Source organism: Leucoraja erinacea, chromosome 8 (genome assembly GCF_028641065.1).
Source record: "Leucoraja erinacea ecotype New England chromosome 8, Leri_hhj_1, whole genome shotgun sequence".
In the NCBI taxonomy this organism is placed as follows: domain Eukaryota; kingdom Metazoa; phylum Chordata; class Chondrichthyes; order Rajiformes; family Rajidae; genus Leucoraja; species Leucoraja erinaceus.
In genome coordinates, this window is record NC_073384.1 from 40,701,162 (window position 1) to 40,723,920 (window position 22,759).

Genomic DNA, 22,759 nt, shown 5'->3' on the forward strand with positions numbered 1-22,759 from the left:
TTGTTTTGTTTTTTAAATCATCTGTTTTCTCCAGCTGTATTTAAATTAAGATTTTAAAAGCATTTTGTTACTGTGTGTTGCTGTATTGAATAATGACCTTGGATTGCGTGACTTCAGAGTTTGAGTATTCTGTGCAAATGAGCCTGTTTTTAGATGTATTCATCTCTTGATATTGTGAATCAAATTTAAATTGTTGTTAGTTTAGTTATTGTCGCATGTACCGAGGTACAGTGAATAGCTTTTTGTTGCGTGCTAACCAGTCAGTGTAAAGACAATACATGATTACAATTGTGCTGTCCATAATGTGCATGTGTGTTTTCTTGCACAATGAGAGAAAATCTGTGGCCTTTCGGAGAAGTGAATAGGAGTGCCATCATTTTTGCATGTATGTTCACTAAGTGACCAGGGGACAAAATGGGTGGGAAGTGAAACACAATATTTAATTCACCTAGATGAATGTTTGATTATGTATCGGAGTGTGTATTGCTGTGCATTAGGGTGGCATGGTGGCGCAGTGGTAGGGTTGCTGTCTTAGTGCCAGAGACACAGGTTTGATCCTGACTACAGGTGCTTTCTCTACGGAGTTTGTACGTTCTGGATGCTCTCCTTTTCCTCCCACACAGGTTTGTAGGTTAATTGGCTTCTGTAAATTGCTCTTAGTGTCTAGGTTAGTGCTAGTGAGCGGGGATCACTGGTCGGCAAGTACTCAGTGGACCGAAGGGCATGTTTCCGTGCTATATTTCTAAACTAAAAGACAAGATGACAAGTTAGGTGAAATAGAACTTTGGAACCATTCATCATGAATGACACGGAAAAATGGAAGGGGTAAATTGGCACGAATGAGGTCTTGCATACAATGTTTATGGTCATGTGTACTGTGCTTTTATATTGCGTACTATCTAATCAGTGAAAAGGTGATACATGAATTATAATCAAGTTGTCCACATTGTATGGAGTAAGGACAAAGGGAATAATGTTTAGTGTAAGGTAAAGTCCCATTAAAGAGCATTTGAAGGCCTGCAAAGAGGTAGATGGGACTTCAGGACTGCTGTCAAGTTGGTGAGAGCCTGATAACAGCTGGGAAGAAACTGTCCCTGAATCTTGAGGTTTGGCTTTTCAAACTTCCGCATCTCTTGCCTGATGGGAGAGGGGCGAAGATGGAGTGAGACTCATTCTTGATAATGTTGATGGCCCAGCTGAGGCAGCGTGAAATGTAAATGGGGTCGATGGAAGGGAGGTTGTGAATGCATGAGGGACTGGGTGTATCCACAACTCTCCAAGTTCCTGCGATCATGGATGGAGCTGTTTCCCAAACCATGCTGTGATGTCTTTGTAGGATGTATGAATAGTTTGAGGCTGGATATGTAATTTGCAAAGTTATCTTCAACTTTTAGCATATTTCCTTTGCAGAGACATTTTTGGTCATTGTTTTCAACTGGATTAGAATGTGTGACAGAAATAATCAATTTCTTGACCTGGAATGTCACTTACTCATGTTCTCCAGCGATGCTGCCTGACCTGCTCCAATACTTTGTCCTTCTGTATATTAACCAGCATCTGCACTTCTTTGTTTCTACATATTGTGTTGGTGCAAAAATGAGTTGCATGGGTAAATAACCATTGATTTTTTGGAAGTCTGCCTTATCTGTTTCCAATTTGTTTGTATTTTGGCTTTTGAGGATTTAAATTGGAGAAATCTGGGGAATATTTTCAACTTCTTGCTGTAGTTCAGCTGTATGATGGCTGCAGATTGTGTATGTGGACACTAGAGGTCTCCTTGTGTATAGCAATTTAATGTCTGAGCAGACAGACAAACATGCCTTTTCTGTTGTATGCACTTTTTGAACTATCTGGAGAGAGAGAGGGAGGGGGAGAGAGAGAGGGAGGGGAGAGATAGAGGGGGGGGAGAGAGAGGGGTAGGGAGAGGAGGGCAGGGCTGCCAACATTGGGTGAGAGTTGGGAATGAGAAATTGTGAGAGACCAAGCCCGAAGGAGCGCAGCAGTACGGGGCTTTTGCATTTTTCATCTTGAAATTGTGCAATACTGTAGCGAGTATTTAACTTGCACTTGGATATGCTTTAAATTGGATTAGCTGTGAATAAGGTTAGACTAAATTACATTCCTAATTACATCCCACAGTAGAGCCAGGCTCTGACCAACACGTGCAGCACATGAATGATCTTAGTGTATTCATGTATGGAAATCGTATTATAATCAAACACTTGGCCCATGTTGACCAACCTGTGTCTCACTGCACATCTGGTACTACTCCTGACCCTGACTCCAGTTGTGTACTCTCATTCCTGACCCCGAGTCCAGCCTTACACATGGACCCCTATTCTACCCTGATCATAGCTGCTTACCTGCTTAGGTTCCCAGTGCTGAACACTCCCATTGTCCCAGCTTTGACTGCACACCTAGTACTATTCCAGACCTTGACTCTGGATGCACACTTGGCCTTGCTCCACGCCCCTCTGCACTGACAATATATCTGGCCCACACATAAAGCCCCATATCTGACCCCCTGACTTAACCTATTACGTTCAAGTCCACAGGTGCTTATCTAATGCGTTAATCTTTTATGGGGCACTTCACAGACCAAATTTTGGATAACAAAATTTGTTACACCCATTGGCTTCCTTGTTATCTAACATGCTAGTTACTTTGTCAAATAAGTCATCAATTGGTTGAACAGTTTCTCATCCATAAAATTATACTCACTCAGCTGTATAAGTATTCTGTTCCTATTTCCTTCATTTTCCTAACAAACTGTCCTGAAGTCATTTTCACCCCCAATATTTTCAGTATTTTGTTGTCTTCCTCTCAGCTGGGACTTTTCCAAAATGCAAAGTGCGATAACTATATATTTATGCAATATTATTCTATTAAATGTGATCTTGAGAGTACATAATATTTTCTGTGGTATTCATAACACAACAATGATGAAAATATCTTTGATTTGATTGCATCTACCAACATGCATACATTATTATATTACAGTTAATGTGTACCAAGGGCAAATTTTTGCTCCAATTACTTTTACATTGAAGTGATTGAAATCCAAGTTAAATTTAAGTGGCATCAACAATATATGACCTCTGGAATGGATGATATGAATGGATAATGGTTGTAGTCAGTATCAGCACAATTAACATATTAAACTTTGAATCTTCTGATGTCCAGGTTCAAGCTAAAATTAAAGACAAAATACCTCCTCACACATTCCCTTGCAAATATCTCTGTCACTCCTTTAAAATATGGCCCTTCTTTGAACACGCTCTTAAGCATTGCATCTGAATCTGATTCCATCTGATTACACTCCTTGAGGATGTTCATCTATGTGTTCAATTAATAAAACAAAGGGATTGGGGACATTTCTATTCAACCTGTCAAAGGAATTTGGGGGGGGGGTCAGAAATAGTCAGTGAGGAGAACAAACATAATAGTTGAGTGGCAAATGACAATAGTGCTACCTTCCCGATATTTAACTGAAGGAAATAATGGGTTATTGGGGCTGTATGTTGTGACAGCCTGACACCTTGCATGCCATTTTAATATTACACTTATCCCATCCCCCTGGATATTCTGGATTAATAAATTAAGGTTTAGTCAACTAATTACAAATCAATAACATTAGCCATCTCCGAAACACGAAGCGCTGAGCATTGGGATCCAGACATCATGGACAACTGGCTTCAGTTCCCCGCTCACATCTGGCAGTGCTCTCTGTCTGAACCAGGGGCTACGGAGCATTTTTGAAAGTGGGGGGGCTGAGCGATCACTGATCACTGTCCTGGGGGGGGGGGGGGGGGGTACCCAGTGAGGCAGTGGAGTGACCGAGTTGGGGGAGGGTTTGGGGGAGGGTATGGGAGGGGGTACCTGCCCTCCCACAGTGGGGACTTTTTGAAATTTGATGTATTCAAATCAATGTATGATTTCAATGTATTTTTGTTTGAAGTATTTTTAAGAGGTAACTTTTTAAGGGGTAACTTTTTCCACACATAGGGTGGTGAGTATATGGGCAACCTGCCAGAGGAGGTAGTTGAGGCAGGGACTATCCCAACATTTAAGAAACGGGTAGACTGATACATGAATAGGACGGGTTTGGAGGGATATGGACCAAAATCAGGTAGTGTAGCTGGGACATGTTGACTGATGTGGGCAAGTTGGGCCGAAGGGCCTGTTTTCACACTGTATCACTCTATGATTACATTATACCTCCACCATGCATGAATGCTTCAAAATCAAGTGGTTGCATTTTATTGTCATATACTCAAGTATAAAAACATAGAAAATAGTTGCAGGAATAGGCCATTCGGACCAAGCCAGCACTGCCATTCTATATGATCATGGCTCTTCATCTGAAATCAGTTCCTCTTTCCAGTTTTTTTCCCATATCCCTTGATTTTGCTAGCCCCAAGAGCTAAATGTAACTCTCTCTTGAAAACATCCACTGAATTGGCCTCCACTGCCTTCTGTGGCAGAAAATTCCACAGATTCATAATTCTCTGCGTGAAGAAAGTTTGTCCTCATCTCAGTCCTAACTGGCCTACCCTTTATTCTTAAACTGTGACTCCTGGTTCTGAGCTCCCCCAACATCGGGAACATTTTTCCTGCAGTTATAGTAAGTGAAAATCTAGCAGGCAAACAGGATGCTTTCTCCAACCACCCCCCATTTGAAGGCCACGATCTTCCACTGTTTCTACCCAGTTATTGGTACCTACTTCCAGCACCCAATGGTTGTCTTCCAGGATACACCAAGCCGCAGCCTGATCCATGCCAGTCACCTAGACAAATTCTGCACAGAGACTCTCACGGCAGCGGCGCAATGCTTCCGATGCCTCTGACGGCCCGGGACTCTTGGAGTGAGGCTGCTCCATGGCTGGAGCTGCAGTGAGCGACTCACCAGCCCGGCACACACTCGCCAGCCCGGCTCACACTCGCCCGCCCGGCAAGCACTCGCCCGCCCGGGACGCGGTGGCCCGCCCGGGACGCACTCGTTTCCCATGCTCGCACTCTTTAAATCCAACTCGCCCCCCCGGGCACACACTCGCCCGCCCGGCACACACTCGCCCACCCGGCACACACTCGCCCGCCCGGCACACACTCGCCCGCCCGGCACACACTCACCAGCCCCGGCTCCCCATCCGCATCAGGCCCCGCCGCTGCTTCTGCTTCCATCCCTCCCTCAGTCCCGACTCTCCAACACCCACGGACCATGCTGTTGATATGAGTTTTGAAATTTCCGTTGATCACAGAATTTCTCACAACAGAGCATGAGAAATTTGTGGTCAGCATGAGAGTGTGAGAATTTGGCGAAATGCGTGATTCTCACGTTCAATGCGTGAGAGTTGGCAGCCCTTGGGGAGGGAGAGAGTAGGTGGAGGGGGAGAGAGAGAGGAGGTGGAGAGGAGGGGGGGATGGGAGCATCCCAAAAACATGCAGGTCTGTATGTTAATTGGCCTCTGTAAATACACTTGAGTGTGAAGGAAGTGGATGAGAAAGTGTGATAACAGAACTAGCATGAACAGGTGATTGGTGGTTGGTATGGATCCAGGAGGTTTACAAGAATGAAAAGGGTTCAGATGAGTTTTACGAGAATGATCCCAGGGACAATTAGGTTAATGTATGATGAGCATTTGATGGCTCTGGGCCTGTACTCGCTGGAATTAAAAGGATGAGGGGGGGACCTCATTGAAACTTGCTGAATAGTGAAAGGCCAGCATAGAGTGGGTGTGGAAAGGATGTTTCCACCAGTGGGGGAGTCTAGGTCCAGACAGCACAGCCTCAGAATAACAGGGTGTCCCTTTTAGAAAGGAGATGACGAGTAGTTTCTTTAGCCAGAGGATTGTGAATCTGTGGAATTCATTGCAACAAACGGCAGAGGAGCCCAAGTCTTGATTAATATGGGCATCTAGGGTTATAGGTAGAAGGCAGAAGAATGGGGTTGAGAGGGAAAGATAGATCCGCTATGATTGAATGGCAGAGTAGATGAGTCGAATCGCCTAATTCTGCTCCTTTTGAATTATTGACTTATGAAGTTTGAACTTGTGAACAGATAAATAGTTTGGCCATGAGGTGATATAATGCTTTTCTGCTGCGGGAGAACTTGGACTTGTAGACAGTTTACATGCTTCTAAATTTGCCTTCAATTCTAGGACATCTGACCAAATATGAAATTAGCAAGAAGCATTTGCTGGACAGGTGGGATCTTCCAGGATACTTGTCCATTCTGAAGCCAATTCACTGCCCCACTGACGTGGTCAAAGCAGTTTCCCTGCACGTTGTTTTCAATGATGGACAGGTCATAAAGCACGGTCCAAATTAGTTTAGTTCAGAGATACAGCGCGAGAGTGGGCCCTTCAGCCCACTGCGCCTGTGCCAACCGGCGATCGCCCTGTCCACCACGTTCTATCTTGCACACTGTGGACAATGTACAGAAGCTAATTAATGTACAAACATGCACATTCTTGGAGTGCGGGAGGAAACCAGAGCACCCGGTAAAAACCCCCACCATCACAGAGAGAATGTGCAAACTTCATGCGATCAGCACACGTGGTTCGGATTGAACCCAGGTCTCTGGCGCTGTAAGGCAGCAACCTTACCGCTGGGCCACTGTGCCCCCCCCCCCCCCCCCAAACTGAATAGAACAGTTCCACTGTAGGATGACTAGGCACATCCTTATATATGCTGACGACAAATTGAATCCCGACTATTGTGACTGTCTTTATAATGTGACCACTTGATACCTTTCCTTAGCCTCCCTCCCCTTTCTCCTGGAGAATTGTGCAATGTATCCCTCTGGGATCAGGAAGGTTCTGTCTGGAGCCCGAGTTTAATTAGAACAGCAGCAGCACATCAGAGTCTATAAAGGGATCCATTGTTTTTTAATTAATGTGCATGTTTCAGCTGGAATATGCAGATTACAGCCTAGGTTTACAGATGGAGAGGATGATCAGCATTGTACAATGTCTCGCTGTTGGCTGATCTGTCTGTCGCTTGGGGCAGCAGCAGGCATGGAACGAGTCTGTGCCAAGAATAGGGCATGCAGCAGACGTTTGGCTCCTGAGGGAGGGCCTGTGCCATGGGTTAGTCATACAGCATGGAAACAGGCCCTTTGGCCCAACTTGCCTACATTGACCAACATGCCCCATCCACACTAGTCCCCCTTACCTGCATTTGGTCTGTATCCCTTCAAACCCATCCCATCTATGTACCTGTCTAAATGTTTCTGAAACAATTATTCAATTATACTTGTCACATATACCTGGGTACAGCAAAATTCTTAGTTTTGCTTACGAATACACAAAGTATGCAAAGAGACGCCACGCATAGAGCGCTGACAAGGTTACAAAGTATTTATTATAGTCCCAGTGGTGTCTTTGTTCTCGGTGCTCTCCCCCCCATGCAGGGACCCTCTTTGCTCCTCACCCCCACCCCCGTGCCGTCGACCGGCCACTGGGACACGCGCGCCCGTCCTCAGCCCACCGGCGGCACTCGCGCAGGCGCGTCCACGACAGCTCACAGCCGGGACTCCTGTCGACGGCTCTGCGGCACACGCTGGGAGCATTGCAATAGTGCCTACCTCCTTGGGCAGCCAGTTTAGTTTAGAGATAGTGCGGAAACAGGCCCTTCAGCCCACTAAAGTCCACGCCGACCAGCGATCCCCGCATATTAACATTATCCTACAAACACTAGGGACAGTTTTTACATTTACCTAAATACCTGTACGTCTTTGGAGTGTGGGAGGAAATGGAAGATCTCATAGAAAACCCACGCAGGTCATGCGGCAAACGTACAAACACTGTACAGACAGCACCTGTAGTCAGGTTCGATCCCGGGTCTCCGGCGCTGAAAGGCAGCAACTCTGCTGCTGTGCCGCATAAGATGGTGGAATAAGTGGATAAAGTGAGGTCACCACTGTTTGATATGTAATACGCAGGCCCTCTCATAGATGAACTGAGGCTCAGGCCAATTTTAATTTCAGAGGCCCCCAAACCAAGATCCCTTTGAAGCAGACAGGCATGAGCCTCGTACCAAATGGCTCTCATTGCCCCCCCCCTCTGATCGGGCCTGGTAAAAGGTGTATATGTAATACGGATGCTGCTTTACACCAAAGATAGACACACAATTTTTGTCATTTGATTCTTGATTCTCCAAAGACCAAAGTGGTTGGCTTTTTTTAAAAAAGATGGTTAATCACAGTCCACTGAATCACTTTTGTAGCTTTTATTGAACAACTAGATTATTCAGCTTCTGTATTCTTGCAACCAAGTGGTTGCAAGTCGCCTGCAAGGCAGAAATAAAATTCTGTCTAATGGTGACAGTACTGCCTGTTGTTATCTATTTATCATGAGAGAATTAACAAATAAAAAGCTTCCTCTTATTTGTGAGAGCTCTTTTTTTTTTGCATTTAGTGGGCTTATAGCTGACTACTTTGAAATGCATCTAATAACTCCTGTACCAAGGGTGTCACAGCAGTAGAGTTGCTGCCTTACAGACCCGGCTTTGATCCCGACTACAGGTGCTGTCTGTACGGAGTTTGCACGTTCTCCCATTGACTGCATGTTTTGCTCCAGGTGCTCTGGATTCCTCCCACATTCCAAATACGTGCGGGTTTGTAGGTTAATTGGCTTTGGTAAAATTTGTAAATTGTCCCCAGTGTGTAGGATAGTGCCAATGTGGGGGGTGGGGGGTGGTCGGTGCATACTCGATGGGCCGAAGGGCCTGTTTCTGTGCTGTATCTTTAAAGACTAAACATAATGGGTCTAAAATATCTGTGTTTGTATTTGCTCCTCCTGAGATTAGCCTCCTTCATTGATCAAGTAGCTGGGATGGTGGTGAGTGGTGTGATGATGATGTGATGGTGGTGAATGGTGTGGTGATGATGTTTTGGCTGCATTTCACAGCTCGGGGAACCACAATTTGTAATTTGAGGAAATAGCTGATCTCTTTTTGTGCCAAAGGATATTTGGGATTACCCTCCTTGTCTGGATATGTCTGGATATAGGGAAGCTATTGCTCACATTAACATTACTATAGCAAATACAGGTAAATTCTCCCCTGGTGCTGTCTGTGATTTTAATAGTGTGAACTCCTATATTTCAGTAATTACGTGCACTAAAATTGGTCCTCATTAACGAGTTTGTATTTGTCTGCCAAAGCTGTGGCAGATTGTTCTGTCCCACTGTGCACCATTGTGAGCAGCAGTGGTTCCCTTCCCCAATCCCTGGGGCACTTAAATTGTTCGTCGTGTGGCTTGTGCTATGCTAACCAGTATTAATTAACGGCATGGATTAAGCACTGACGTTTGATTTTCTACTTTGGGTTTACGTCTCATTTCATTCTAGCTGATTAACTGCTGGGGAAATTCCTTCCCTTTTTTCCCACCAAGGAGCTTTCTCCTTTTTGCCTGATGTCTGAAAAGGGTACAGAGAAGATTTTTATTTAAGAGATTCGGCGTGGAAGCAGGCCTTTCGACGCACCAAGTTTGTGCTTACCAGCGGTCCCTATACACTGTCCCTAGGGTGCAGGATAGGACCAATTTACTGAAACCAATTAACCTACAAACCTGTACGTCTTTGGAAATATGGGAGGGGAGCACTTGGATAAAACCCAGGTGGTCGCAGGGAGAAGGTACAAGCACCATACAGACTGCGCCCATAGTCAGGATTGAACTCGCGTCGTTGGTGCTGTAAAGCAATAACTCTACCGCTATGTCACTGTGCTGGACGTTACCAGGATTCGTGGGCCTGAGCTATAGGCAGTGGCGGACTGGGTCTAAAAATATTGGTTGCCAGGAGACAAAGGGGGCCCACTTCATCAGGGGCCCACTTGCCATCAGGCAAGCTGACACCCTGGGCAGTCCGCCACTGGCTTTAGGGAGAGCTTGGGCAGGTTTGGACTATTCCTTGGAGTGCAAGATGATAAGGGTGATCCAAGTGGAGATCATGAGGTGATTATTACTCTGAGTAGTCAGAGTAGGGGAATCGAAAACCACAGGACATGGGTTTAAGGTGTGGGGGAGGAAAGATTTAATGAGGGGAAACTTTTTTTATACAAAGGGTGATAGGTGTATGGAACAAGCTGCCGGAGGATATAGTTGAGGCAGGTACTATCACAACATTAAACAATATGGGGTAGGATGAGTTGAGTGGAATATGGGCCAAACGCAGGCAGGTGGGACTAATGTTGGTCAGTGTGGGAAAGTTGGGCCGAAGGGCCTGTTTCCATGCTCTATGACTTTATGACTCTGAATTAACTTGTCACTGAAAGGGGATAAAATGAAGCCCTCAGCTTTGCTACAGTGTTGGGTTATGGCTCTGGATTTGGCCTCATCATTTTTCTCTGCACCTGCACTACAAGTTACTTTGCAAAGATTGAAATGAGAGGAGCAGGGATAGGCTAGTTAATGCCTCGAGTCTGTGCTACATGAACAGTTTTATTTGATTCTCTTCTATTGCTTGATTTTGTTGGTGCCTAAAGCGTGATATTTGTGTTCAAATCTTGTTAAAATATACTCCGGTGTGTGAAATCTGTGTGGGCTTCCTCCCACGCTCCAAAGACATACAAGTTTGTAGGTTAATTGGCCATTATAAATAGTCCCTAATGTGTAGGATAGTGTTAGCGTTGTGGGCGATCACTGGTCGGCATGGTCTTGGTGGGCCGAAGGGCCTGCTTCTTCGCTGTATTTGTAAAGTCTAACGTATTCTCTTTCCCACCCCTCTTTCTCTCTCCTCTTTCCCACCTCCCCCCGATTCTTCTCATCTGCACCAAATATTGAGGAATTGTTCCTTTCTCCTTTCACCACCACAGGGCTTCTTCTCAACCAGGTATTCCTTTAGCCAGTGAAGGTTGGCAAGTTGTTCCACGGGTACATCAAGCAATCACTCGCAGTCTCCAGCTTCTTAGACAAACACGTTGCTAGGTTATTCAAGTCTGGATTTCAAGTGCAGAAGCATATGCCATGTTGTGAATTTTAAATCTATTTGGGGCCACATATTCTTCAGAGAAAGTGTGTGTGAAGAGATGGCAGGCAGGTGGGGTGAAATGTAACAAGAGATAACATTGAAACTACAGCGTGTAATAGTAATTTAGACGTTTTAAAATGTCACAAGAAGCAAAAGAGGGATCTTTTCATTTTTAGAGGTGCTAACTTTAGCTTGTATCAACTGAATTGCATCAGTGCAGACTTGTGCTGTTTGCATTGTGCATAAGCAGGCATTGCATATCAATAGAATAGTGGTTGTTTAAAAGATTCAGACAGGCTATTTTTCTAATGTAAAATGTACTCGTACAATCCAAACTTGCGTTTGTAGTCCTTCCCACCGATAGACACAATGAGCTGCAAGTCCCAAAGCATGTTCACAAGCAGCATGTCCACAATGAAGCAACACATCTGTCTCAGCTGGAAGGACTGCTGGGGTCTCTGGATGGAGGCGAGCAAGGAGATATAGGGATGGGTGTGGCATCTCCTGTGGTGGGGGGAGAAAGTCCCTGCGGATGGGGTGGTTTGGGTGGGAAAGGGTGAGTGAACCAAAGAGTTGCGGAGGAAACTGAGGTACCTAGAGAAAACCCACATGGTCACAGGGCGAATGTACAAACTCTCACATTCTGGATTGACCCCGGGTCCCTGGCGCTGTGCCACCATGCCACCCTGTGCTGTCCACCTCCTGTGGCTCATTTTGTATTGAGCTGTTACTGTAATAGAAACATAGAAACATAGAAATTAGGTGCAGGAGTAGGCCATTCGGCCCTTCGAGCCTGCACCGCCATTCAATATGATCATGGCTGATCATCCAACTCAGTATCCCGTACCTGCCTTCTCTCCATACCCCCTGATCCCCTTAGCCACAAGGGCCACATCTAACTCCCTCTTAAATATAGCCAATGAACTGGCCTCTGGCAGAGAGTTCCAGAGATTCACCACTCTCTGCGTGAAAAAAGTTCTTCTCATCTCGGTTTTAAAAGATTTCCCCTTTATCCTTAAGCTGTGACCCCTTGTCCTGGACTTCCCTAACATCGGGAACAATCTTCCTGCATCTAGCCTGTCCAACCCCTTAAGATTTTGTAAGTTTCTATAAGATCCCCTCTCAATCTTCTAAATTCTAGAGAGTATAAACCAAGTCTATCCAGTCTTTCTTCATAAGACAGTCCTGACATCCCAGGAATCAGTCTGGTGAACCGTCTCTGCACTCCCTCTATGGCAATAATGTCCTTCCTCAGATTTGGAGACCAAAACTGTACGCAATACTCCAGGTGTGGTCTCACCAAGACCCTGTACAACTGCAGTAGAACCTCTCTGCTCCTATACTCAAATCCTCTTGCAATGAAAGCTAACATACCATTCGCTTTCTTTACTGCCTGCTGCACCTGCATGCCTACCTTCAATGACTGGTGTACCATGACACCCAGGTCTCGCTGCATCTCCCCCTTTCCCAATCGGCCACCATTTAGATAATAGTCTGCTTTCCTGTTTTTGCCACCAAAATGGATAACCTCACATTTATCCACATTATACTGCATCTGCCAAACATTTGCCCACTCACCCAGCCTATCCAAGTCACCCTGCAGTCTCCTAGCATCCTCCTCACAGCTAACACTGCCCCCCAGCTTAGTGTCATCTGCAAACTTGGAGATATTGCCTTCAATTCCCTCATCCAGATCATTAATATATATTGTAAATAGCTGGGGTCCGAGTACTGACCCTTGGGGTACCCCACTAGTCACTGCCTGCCATTGTGAAAAGGACCCGTTTACTCCTACTCTTTGCTTCCTGTTTGCCAGCCAGTTCTCTATCCACATCAATACTGAACCCCCAATGCCTTGTGCTTTAAGTTTGTATACTAATCTCTTATGTAGGACCTTGTCGAAAGCCTTCTGGAAGTCCAGATACACCACATCCACTGGTTCTCCCCTATCCACGCTACTAGTTACATCCTCGAAAAATTCTATAAGATTCGTCAGACATGATTTACCTTTCGTAAATCCATGCTGACTTTGGCCAATGATTTCACCACTTTCCAAATGTGCTGCTATCCCATCTTTAATAACTGACTCTAGCAGTTTCCCCACTACCGATGTTAGACTAACTGGCCTGTAATTCCTCGTTTTCTCTCTCCCTCCCTTCTTAAAAAGTGGGGTTACGTTTGCTACCCGCCAATCTTCAGGAACTACTCCAGAATCTAAAGAGTTTTGAAAGATTATTACTAATGCATGCACTATTTCTGGAGCTACTTCCTTAAGTACTCTGGGATGCAGCCTATCTGGCCCTGGGGATTTATCGGCCTTTAATCCATTCAATTTACCCAACACCACTTCCCGGCTAACCTGGATTTCACTCAATTCCTCCAACTCCTTTGACCCACGGTCCCCTGCTATTTCCGGCAAATTATTTATGTCTTCCTTAGTGAAGACGGAACCAAAGTAGTTATTCAATTGGTCCGCCATATCCTTGTTCCCCATGATCAACTCACCTGTTTCTGACTGCAAGGGACCTACATTTGTTTTAACTAATCTCTTTCTTTTCACATATCTATAAAAACTTTTGCAGTCAGTTTTTATGTTCCCTGCCAGTTTTCTTTCATAATCTATTTTTTCCTTTCCTAATTAAGCCCTTTGTCCTCCTCTGCTGGTCTTTGAATTTCTCCCAGTCCTCCGGTATGCTGCTTTTTCTGGCTAATTTGTACGCATCATCCTTCGCTTTGATACTATCCCTGATTTCCCTTGTTATCCATGGATGTACTACCTTCCCTGATTTATTCTTTTGCCAAACTGGGATGAACAATTTTTGTAGTTCATCCATGCAGTCTTTAAATGTCTTCCATTGCATATCCACCGTCAACCCTTTTAGAATTAATTGCCAGTCAATCTTGGCCAATTCACGTCTCATACCCTCAAAGTTACCTTTCTTTAAGTTCAGAACCATTTTTTTCTGAATTAACAATGTCACTCTCCATCCTAATGAAGAACTCAACCATATTATGGTCACTCTTGCCCAAGGGGGCACGTATAACAAGATTGCTAACTAACCCTTCCTCATTACTCAATACCCAGTCTAAAATAGCCTGCTCTCTCGTTGGTTCCTCTACATGTTGATTTAGATAACTATCCCGCATACATTCCAAGAAATCCTCTTCCTCAGCACCCCTGCCAATTTGATTCGCCCAATCTATATGTAGATTGAAGTCACCCATTATAACCGTTTTGCGTTTGTCGCACGCATTTCTAATTTCCTGTAATACAAATCTTCTAATGGTTCATATTAAGATTCATGATCGTGAAGTTCCTGCCGTATTTTATTTTCCCCATGTTCCCACAGATCAACCTCTGCCAGACTTTACATGCACATAGAGCAATTCAAGGTCGCCTATTAATTGAGAAAGTCCCATCTTTAGGATGTGTGAGGAAATTGGAGCATCTGGAGGAAGCTTTCTGCAGTACCAAGCCATTCCAGATAAGTCAGTGCATTTTCCATTGGGCTGGATTAGTGGAACTTCATTGACTCTATTCCCCCTCCAGATGTATGATACCATCCACTTGACTGGCAACGCACCCTACAGGCCTAAACGTTCATTGCCTGTATTTCCCAGCACCCTGTACCCCCATTGTGAACCAGCTGCAAGGTGAACTGCAGGTGCCTCCCAATATTACTGTCACGGCACCTTCCGAATGGCCAGTATTCACCACCAAGAACAATAAAAGCAGCAGACCCAAGCTCCCCATGTAGCTGCATGCCACCCTGATATGAAAATCAATTTCCATTATGTCCTTGTGTGTGGCTCTTCTTCTTCTTGCGTCGGGTGTGCACAGCATTAAGTTATAGGACAACTTGTTCTATTTGATTGTGCACGCCGGGTTGATTGCATTCGTCGAAACAGGGCGGACCACGTGAAGGTTGCAATCTTCCACCCCGTGTGTGGCTCAAAGTCATTACGCAACAACAGTGGAAGACCCTACAGAAGATAATTTGCCACCACCTTCACGGGCAAGTAATGCTGATCTCTCCGGCAGCACTGAATCTCCATCTCCTCGCCCCCCCCCCCCCCCCCCCCCCCCCCCCCCCCGATCCCATATGAATAATGTGAATGAAATTTCTGACACCAATGTTGGCATACTTTAGTGGCTGTATGTGAACTGGGTTTATCTGTCTTCCAATCAACACAATCTAATGCTGGAGTAGCTCAACGGGTCATGCAGCATCTCTAGAGATAAAAGAGGGGTGACATTTTGCGTTGGGACCCTTCATACTGGGGTGAGGTTAAAGTAGGTAAGGGGAGTAGAAATGTTAACTTTGTTGATGTCCTACCAGCAGATAGAAAGGAAAAAAGTCTAAAGAGGAGTCCAAGAGGAGGATGCCCTTTGTGGCTGGAAGAAGCGGTCGTCACTGGTTGCTACGGATTCCTTCCCACAAAAAAAGGCACAGAGGCAAAGACAACGGAAGAAAAGCTCTACGTATCCAATGAATAATTCAATAAACTGATGCTTTGCACATCCTCATCACAAACCATGTGTCAGAATAGGTGCTGAAAAGAGCTCCAATTTCCTGTGTGAGAAAATGTTTTGCAATGTGGAGACATTTAAAATAAATCACGGCAGTAACAACGTACAGGGCCCCAGGAAAGACCAGGTTAATAATTCCTTTGTTTAGTCAGTAAGTGTGCAACAAATGTCCTCTTAAATAATGTCCACTCAGCCAATAGCACCATCCCTGGCAGTTCATTCATCTGACCCTTTGCCAATTTGTTCCACTCTGTTACTCTTTTGCTGTGTTTCACTGCTTTTCTTCCCTTGTTGCTATTCATAGATGTTTTTGAAGTCCATTCACTTGTAGCACTAGAATGTAGAGTCGTACAGTGTGAAAACAGGCCCTTTGTCCCAAATTGGCCACACCGGCCAACATGTCCCAGCTACACATTCCACCTGCCTGCGTTTGGTCCATATCCCTCCAAACCTGTCCTATCCATGTACCTATCTAACTGGTTCTTAAATGTTAGGATAGTCCCTGCCCCAACTACCTCCTCTGGCAGCTTGTTCCACCCTTTGTGTAAATAAAAAAGTTACCCCTTAGATTCCTATTAGATCTTTTTTCCTTCACCTTGCACCTATGTCCTCCGCTCCTCAATTCACCCACCTCCTCTGGGCAAGAGATTCTGTGCATCTACCCGAACTATTCCTCTCATGGTTTTAGACATAAGGAAAAGCAGATGCTGATTTACCAAAAAAGACAGTAACTCAGGCAGCATCTCCCGTGAAGTGATGTTCTGGGTCAGGACCCTTCTTCAGACTCGGAAAGGTCCTGACCTGAAATCAATGTTTCAATGGTTCTTGATTGACACATGTGCATACATACAGTGAAATTTGGTGTTTTGCATATAGTTCAGTAAAATATTGGCATCCCCAATTAGTACAAAGTGCATTGAAATAGTCCACAATAGACTGCATATAAGAGTTGCTAGGTTTTGGCACTGCTCTCAAAGTCTGTCCACGCACTCATTCTCCTGGGAAAGCACCCCATCCAGGCAAGCCTGAGGCTGCTACAGAGCCTCTAGACTTCACCCCCGTCCGAAACGTCACCTATCCGTGCTCTCCAGAGATGCTATTCGCCAGTGTTTAATAGCTTGTCTGTGTTGTTGACTGATGTTTAAAAGAGGTCTGTTGCTGCCGCAACCACTTCTGATTTGCACTCTGATTCAGTAGATTCATGCTTAGTAACCATTGGAACTCTAAATGTGTCTATTTTGTGGGAATTGAGATATCCCCTGTATTTACAGATAATTCTTAATTAACGATGAGGAAATTGCAATGAGCTGCTGCCCTGAACTGTTGCAGTTCTCGTGTATCGCTGGTCAGCGTGGACTTAGTGGGCTGAAGGGCTTGTTTCCACTCTGTATGTCTAAATAAGACATTGCGAATTGCTTTATTAACTGTCTGATGTACATACATTTTATTCAGTGCCTGTTGCTTTATTAACTGTCTGATGTACATACATTTTATTCAGTGCCTGATAAGATTCCCAGAAAAACCTGACGCTTACTCACAGAAAACTCAGTTGGCAAAAAGGCAATTTTCATGGCACAATGCAAATATTTTTTTGGGGAGTAAGCTTAAGATGTGTGGTAGTGTTATGTTATTGTTGTGCAATGGGTGGTTCACTTGTATTACAGCTTACTATACTACAGAATCATACTTCATGTTTAATCTCTAAACAACAGGCACTAATCTCCTCTGTGGTTGTCGAGACATTAAGCCTTTCTGGAGCAAGAATTAACAATTTGTAGAAAATCCATTGTTTCTCAGTGTCTGTAACGGATTCTGATTAGCAGTAGATTCCTGTTAAATACAGGGGAAATGCAAAAGGGTAGATAGAGGACTAGACTGAGGAACAAAAAGGCTATCACGTTGCTGGGAATCAGCAAATGTAGAAAGATTAAGGAAAATAATGAAGTATAAAAAATAATAAAATTTCAACTCTGCTAAGTTGAATAGTAGAGCCAAAGGTGCTGAAATGAATTACTGCATTGGATACTACTATTGGATATGATTTCAGGTCATGGACTGGGACAAGTGGAAAGGATGGCTGTTGAGTCTTGTTCCTATGGATGCAAGCTGTGGTCTGATGTTTCCTCCAGAATGCCCTTCATGAGGCTAAATGGTGCTATTCACCCACATGTCAGCAAACCAGATCCTTTAATGAATTCTTCCCTTCACCACTACTATCACCTTCCATTGTTATGGAGTGATAGTGATGTGGGGTATACTGTGTGGCCCACCTGCTCTGACTACAGTAAAATATTTACTTCAGTCAAGAATCACAAAGTTGAAAGTGTTATCCAGCAGTTGTTTTGTGTCGCGTGTACCGAGGTACAGTGAAAAGCTTTTTGTGAGTAGATACAAAAATACAATTTTTGATACTTTCAATTTATTTTGGTCAGATGTTTTTTTCACCCACTTTCCATATACTTTAAATACAAAACTTCAATTCCAAACATTGGAATCCCTCTGAAAAAAACAAATTGAATGCGTCAAAAATTGTATCTTCGCCTTGCACCCATGTCCTCTGGTTCTCGATTTCCCCCGACTCTGGGCAAGGGACTCTGCGCCTACCCAATCTATTTCTCGCATGATTGGACCCACCTCGATAAGGTCGGGACCTTTCTTCAGACTGAACTCCACAGATACTGCCCTGAGTTCATTCAGCGCTTAATGTTTTGCTTAAGATTCCGGCATCTGCAGTTCCTTGTGGCTTCATAGCATTTATGGACTTGTGGAACTGGTGCCTCTTCTCCCCTTTCTCAATAACTGGAGTCGTTATACACATTACAGCAGCGCGCCGTTGCTTCTATATGATGATCCACATCCAGTTTTAACTCAACAATCCATCTGGCCTCTTAATGGATTTTGATTTGAAAGCTTTTTTTAAATTGACGACTTACTTCCTGCTATATCTTGGCGTATCCCAACACTAAAGCCGCAAGTCTGTGTCTAATTTCAACTGCAAAGTCTCAAACACACCAGTTGCACAGGTGAAGCATTTTGCCAAGTGTTACCTTTAGGTGTCAATGGGTGCAAGGGAAAAAAATCAGTACCAGTCACTTGTACAGACGCTTCCAATGCATTGATTTGTTTTATGTTATTCTGTACGTGGGGAGTGTCTCGACAGTCTGTGTTAATCAGCCCGGGGAATTGTCTATCCTTATGGTGTGCGATCTGTTTCTATGGGAACAAAAGCTACAGACGCATTATAATTTTTTATCCTCTATTTTTAAACTAATTCTGCAGTGTGCAATTAATCCCATTTTGCTTTTGTTTTCTCTCTCTCTGTTTCTCTTTCTTTTCAGGAGGACAATTGAAGTGTTTCAAAGGTGCAGCTGGTGGGGTTTGGTGGAGTTCAAGAGATCCTCCTCCCCCGTGGCTTTATTGAATTGATCGGATGGATTGCTACCCTCTGATCAAAAGGAGCGCCGAGCCCTCCATGAAAGCCATTCACACGGTGGAGCGGCTGGCAGATAACATCAGCGAGAGGTGCTTCCTGCCCTGCGTGGAAAGGGTGGCCGGGCTGTTGGATGCGAGGCCGTGCAAGAGCGTGATTTGCACTGAGCATGTCCCGCAGGAGAGGACCATATTATGCAAGACGGCTGCAGCAGCAGATGGGAGCAACGCCGGAGCCCAGCTGCATCCCCTCTCTCCCTGTGCATCTCCGGTGGCGACTCCCTGTCACCACCACCTCCACCACCTCCTTCTCCGCTCACCTGGACATGGCTTGAGGGGCAAAAGCTTCTGGCTGCGGGGCAAGATGGGGAACCAGGAGGGAAAGCAGAAGAAGGCGACGGGGGCGGACGGGCAGGACTGCGCGGACGACTCCAGGCTCAAAGATGCCGACGGTACAAAGAAAGGCTCGGCGGGCAAGAAAGCCCACGCAAAGCACGGCAAGGGGACCGAGGGCAACAGAAAGAAGAAATCCGAGTCTTCCCGTTCTGTTTTCTCCATCAGGAAGAGAAAGCAGGCGTCCCGGGGTAAGAATGCGACGGGGGAGTCCAGAGAGGATGTGTGGGAGAACCGGGCCCTGTATATCGAGGAGTTGGACACCGTGTTGCCGCTCACAAAGACTCCGGACATCAGCGTCTCTGCCGACGAGGGCGGCCTGACCGACACAGAGGCCGAGCAGCTAGACATCACCGGCGAGAGTCTCCCCGCCGCCGAGCAGCCCAGCGGCCGCACCCTCAGCTCCGGCTCTGACACCGACATCTACAGCTTCCACTCGGCCGCCGACCACGAAGACCTGCTCTCCGACATCCAGCACGCATTCGAGCGGCAGCTGCAGTCCTTCAGCCCGGGGAACAAGCAGGAGGCGCCCGGGGAGGGCATCCGAGCAGCGGGAGGCAGCGTTGCCCCGCGGCTCTCTGATGCTCCCAGGGCCGGGGAAGCGGGCAGTGTTGGGCCGCTGTCTGATGCTCCTAGCACCGGGGAAGCGGACACCTCCACCCCGCTGTCAGGTGCACCCAGGGCCGGGGAAGCGGACACCTCCACCCCGCTGTCAGGTGCACCCAGCGCCGGGGAAGCGGACACCTACACCCCGCCACCGAAGGGTCCCAGCGCCGGGGAGCCCCCCAGCCTCGGTCAGACCGAGTGCCTCTCCTCGGCGGGACCCCTCTCACTTCCCCGGGCTCTGTCCAAGGACAGCGGGCGGCAGGTTTGCACAGACCCTCGGGTGGAAGGTCCGGTGTTGAACGGGCTCCACCACTCCCTCCCTCCTCCAACTCCCCGGGCAAGGATCGGGGCGGCCGACTCGCCTTTCACCGAGAGCGACGCCGAGGTGTTCACTAAGCCCGACTCCCCGCTGCTCACTCCCCGGACACACAGGGCGGGGGTCAGACCCTACCCCCCGGTCAATGCCACCTTCGTCAGGACCACCACCAGGCAGCTGAGCTCTCTCAGCATCTCCCCCTCCACCTCCCCCTCTCACAGCCCCCTGATTCAGAGGAGGCGGCGAGCCCAGGTCGAGCCCCGCGGCAGCCGAGAGCCGGCCAGAGTCGAGAGGTGCCCCAGTGGCAAGAGCACTCTCAGCCGCTCGGCGGACTGGACCGAGGAGCTGGGGCGGCCCACGGGGGTCGGTTTTAAGAAGGCGGGTTCCCTCGACTCGCTGCACCGCTCCGGACCTCTCCAAACCCCACCTCTACGACCGAGAAGGAGACCTTCCCTGGCCGAGAGTGGCTACCCCGAGATCTTCACTGGTGAGTGGTAACCTGGGCTGGAACTAAGTCGAGTTTCACTGTAACTTAATTGGTACACGTGACAATAAACTGACCTTTGAAGGTGGGTCTTCATGCCAAAACTCAAATGTGAGGATGGGGAACCTCATTGGGAGGGTTTAGGACCAGACAGAATAAAAGGATGTCCCTTTACAAATGATACCAGACAGGTGTCGAAGTCAAGGCAATGGATATTTTCAAGGTGAAGATTGACAGATTATTGATTAGTAAGGTTGTCGGGTTATGGGGGAAGGCAGGGTATTGGGGTGGAGATGGAAAGATAGATTAGCAATGGCAGGCAATATGATGGGCAGAGTGGCCTAATTCTGCTCCTATAACTTATGAACTTGTGTACCAGGCACAGACAATTCCATTTCACTTGTCATAGTCTTATTATCATCATTCTTGTGACTTTAGGATAGACTTGTATATCCTAAAGTCATGCAGCATGGAAACGGACCCTCCCAACTTGCCCATGCCAGCCAACATGCCCCATCCATACTTGTCTTGCTTGTCTGTGCTTGACCTAAACCTTTCCTATCCATGTAATGAAAGTGGAGGGTAGGTCAGGATCGCTGTCTAGTTGTTGGTAGGATGGTTCAGTTGCCTGATAACAGCTGGGAAGAAACTGTTCCTGAATCTGGAGGTGTGAGTCTTCACACTTCTGTACCTCTTGCCTGATGGGAGAGGGGAGAAGAGCGAATAACCAAGGTGAGACTCATCCTTAATTATGCTGGTGTCCTTGCCGAGGCAGCGTGAGGTGAAGGTGAATGCCAGTATGTGGCTCTAGTTAGTTTTCTGCAAAATGCTGCACAGTTTTGGGCATATAATAATGACGTGTCCTGTCCAAGATGAAGTTGTAAGTTCTGAGCTGTAAATACATCTGTTGCACCCTTTATTGTTGCAGGAACTAAATCCTAAAATACTCAGCCCAATGATCATGTGACAACTTCCACTGGTACAGCTGTTCAGCCCATCTCCACTTTGAGGGCAGTTGGGAACAAGCGATTAAATGCTGAGAACAAAATATAAAGTGCTGGAGTAACTAGTGGGTCAGGCAGCATCTCCAATGGATTTCAGATCAGGACCTTTCTTTAGACCAATCTTGCCATGATGTTATCTTGCCATCTGGAAAAAGTAATTCAAATTAAACTCAAACTAATCCTTATTTGGTTGGCTCAAGATGTCTTCTAACAATCAGGATGTTGCCAGGACTAGAGCGGCTGATCTATAGGGAGAGTATGGGCAGCCAGGATTATATTCCTTGGAGTGCAGGAGGATGGGGGGTGATCTTGACGAGGTGTATAAGATCGAGGGGAATAGGTAGAGTGAATGCAATCTTTTACCCAGAGTAGGGGGATGATAAACAAGAGGACAAATGTTTAAGGAGAGAGGACTAGGTTTAATAGGAACCCAAGTAGCAACATTTCCACTCAGAGGGTGGTGGGTATATGGAATGAGCTGTCAGAGGAGGTAGTTGAGACGGGTACTATAACAATATTTAAAATACATTTGGACAGGTATGTGGTTAGGAAAGATTTAGATGGATATATGGGTTAAATGCAGGAAAAAGTGACAAGCTTGGATTGGGTTATCTTGGTTTCATGGATGTGTTGGTTCGAAGGGTCTGTTTATGTGCTGTATGATTCCTGTTGCTGTATTTGCTCAGAACTTCAGACAGCTTGTCACTGAAATAACCAGGTATCTTTGTGAACTGTTTGGGGTTGTCTGCATCTGCAATACTACTGGGATTCTCTGATCTACGCTGATAAGGGAAAATACTTTGCCTTGGATTTGTCTCCAATGCGAACTGTGGACTTGGAGAATCTTATTTTGGGCAGTGATATCCTGTGTTTGCCTCAGTGAATGTAATCTGCTCCTTGGAGACACAATGAAGATGCAAATGCTGGAGTCTTAAGCAAAACCATGTGCTGGAGGAACTCAGTGGGTCAGTGGAGGGATTGCTTAAACTCCAGTCTGAAGAAATGTCCTGACATGAAACTCCATGT

General features: G+C 46.1%; 1 protein-coding gene across 1 annotated transcript in view; it reads left to right on the forward strand.

Moving 5' to 3' along the window:
* The first annotated feature begins 18,777 nt into the window (after positions 1–18,777).
* fmn2b (formin 2b) overlaps positions 18,778–22,759 on the forward strand; it is a 359,438-nt gene continuing 355,456 nt past the window's right edge. Inside the window, 1 exon segment of the mRNA XM_055639562.1 lies at positions 18,778–20,732. Within this exon segment, the coding sequence (XP_055495537.1) occupies positions 18,932–20,732 (1,801 nt within the window). The 5' untranslated portion in view covers positions 18,778–18,931.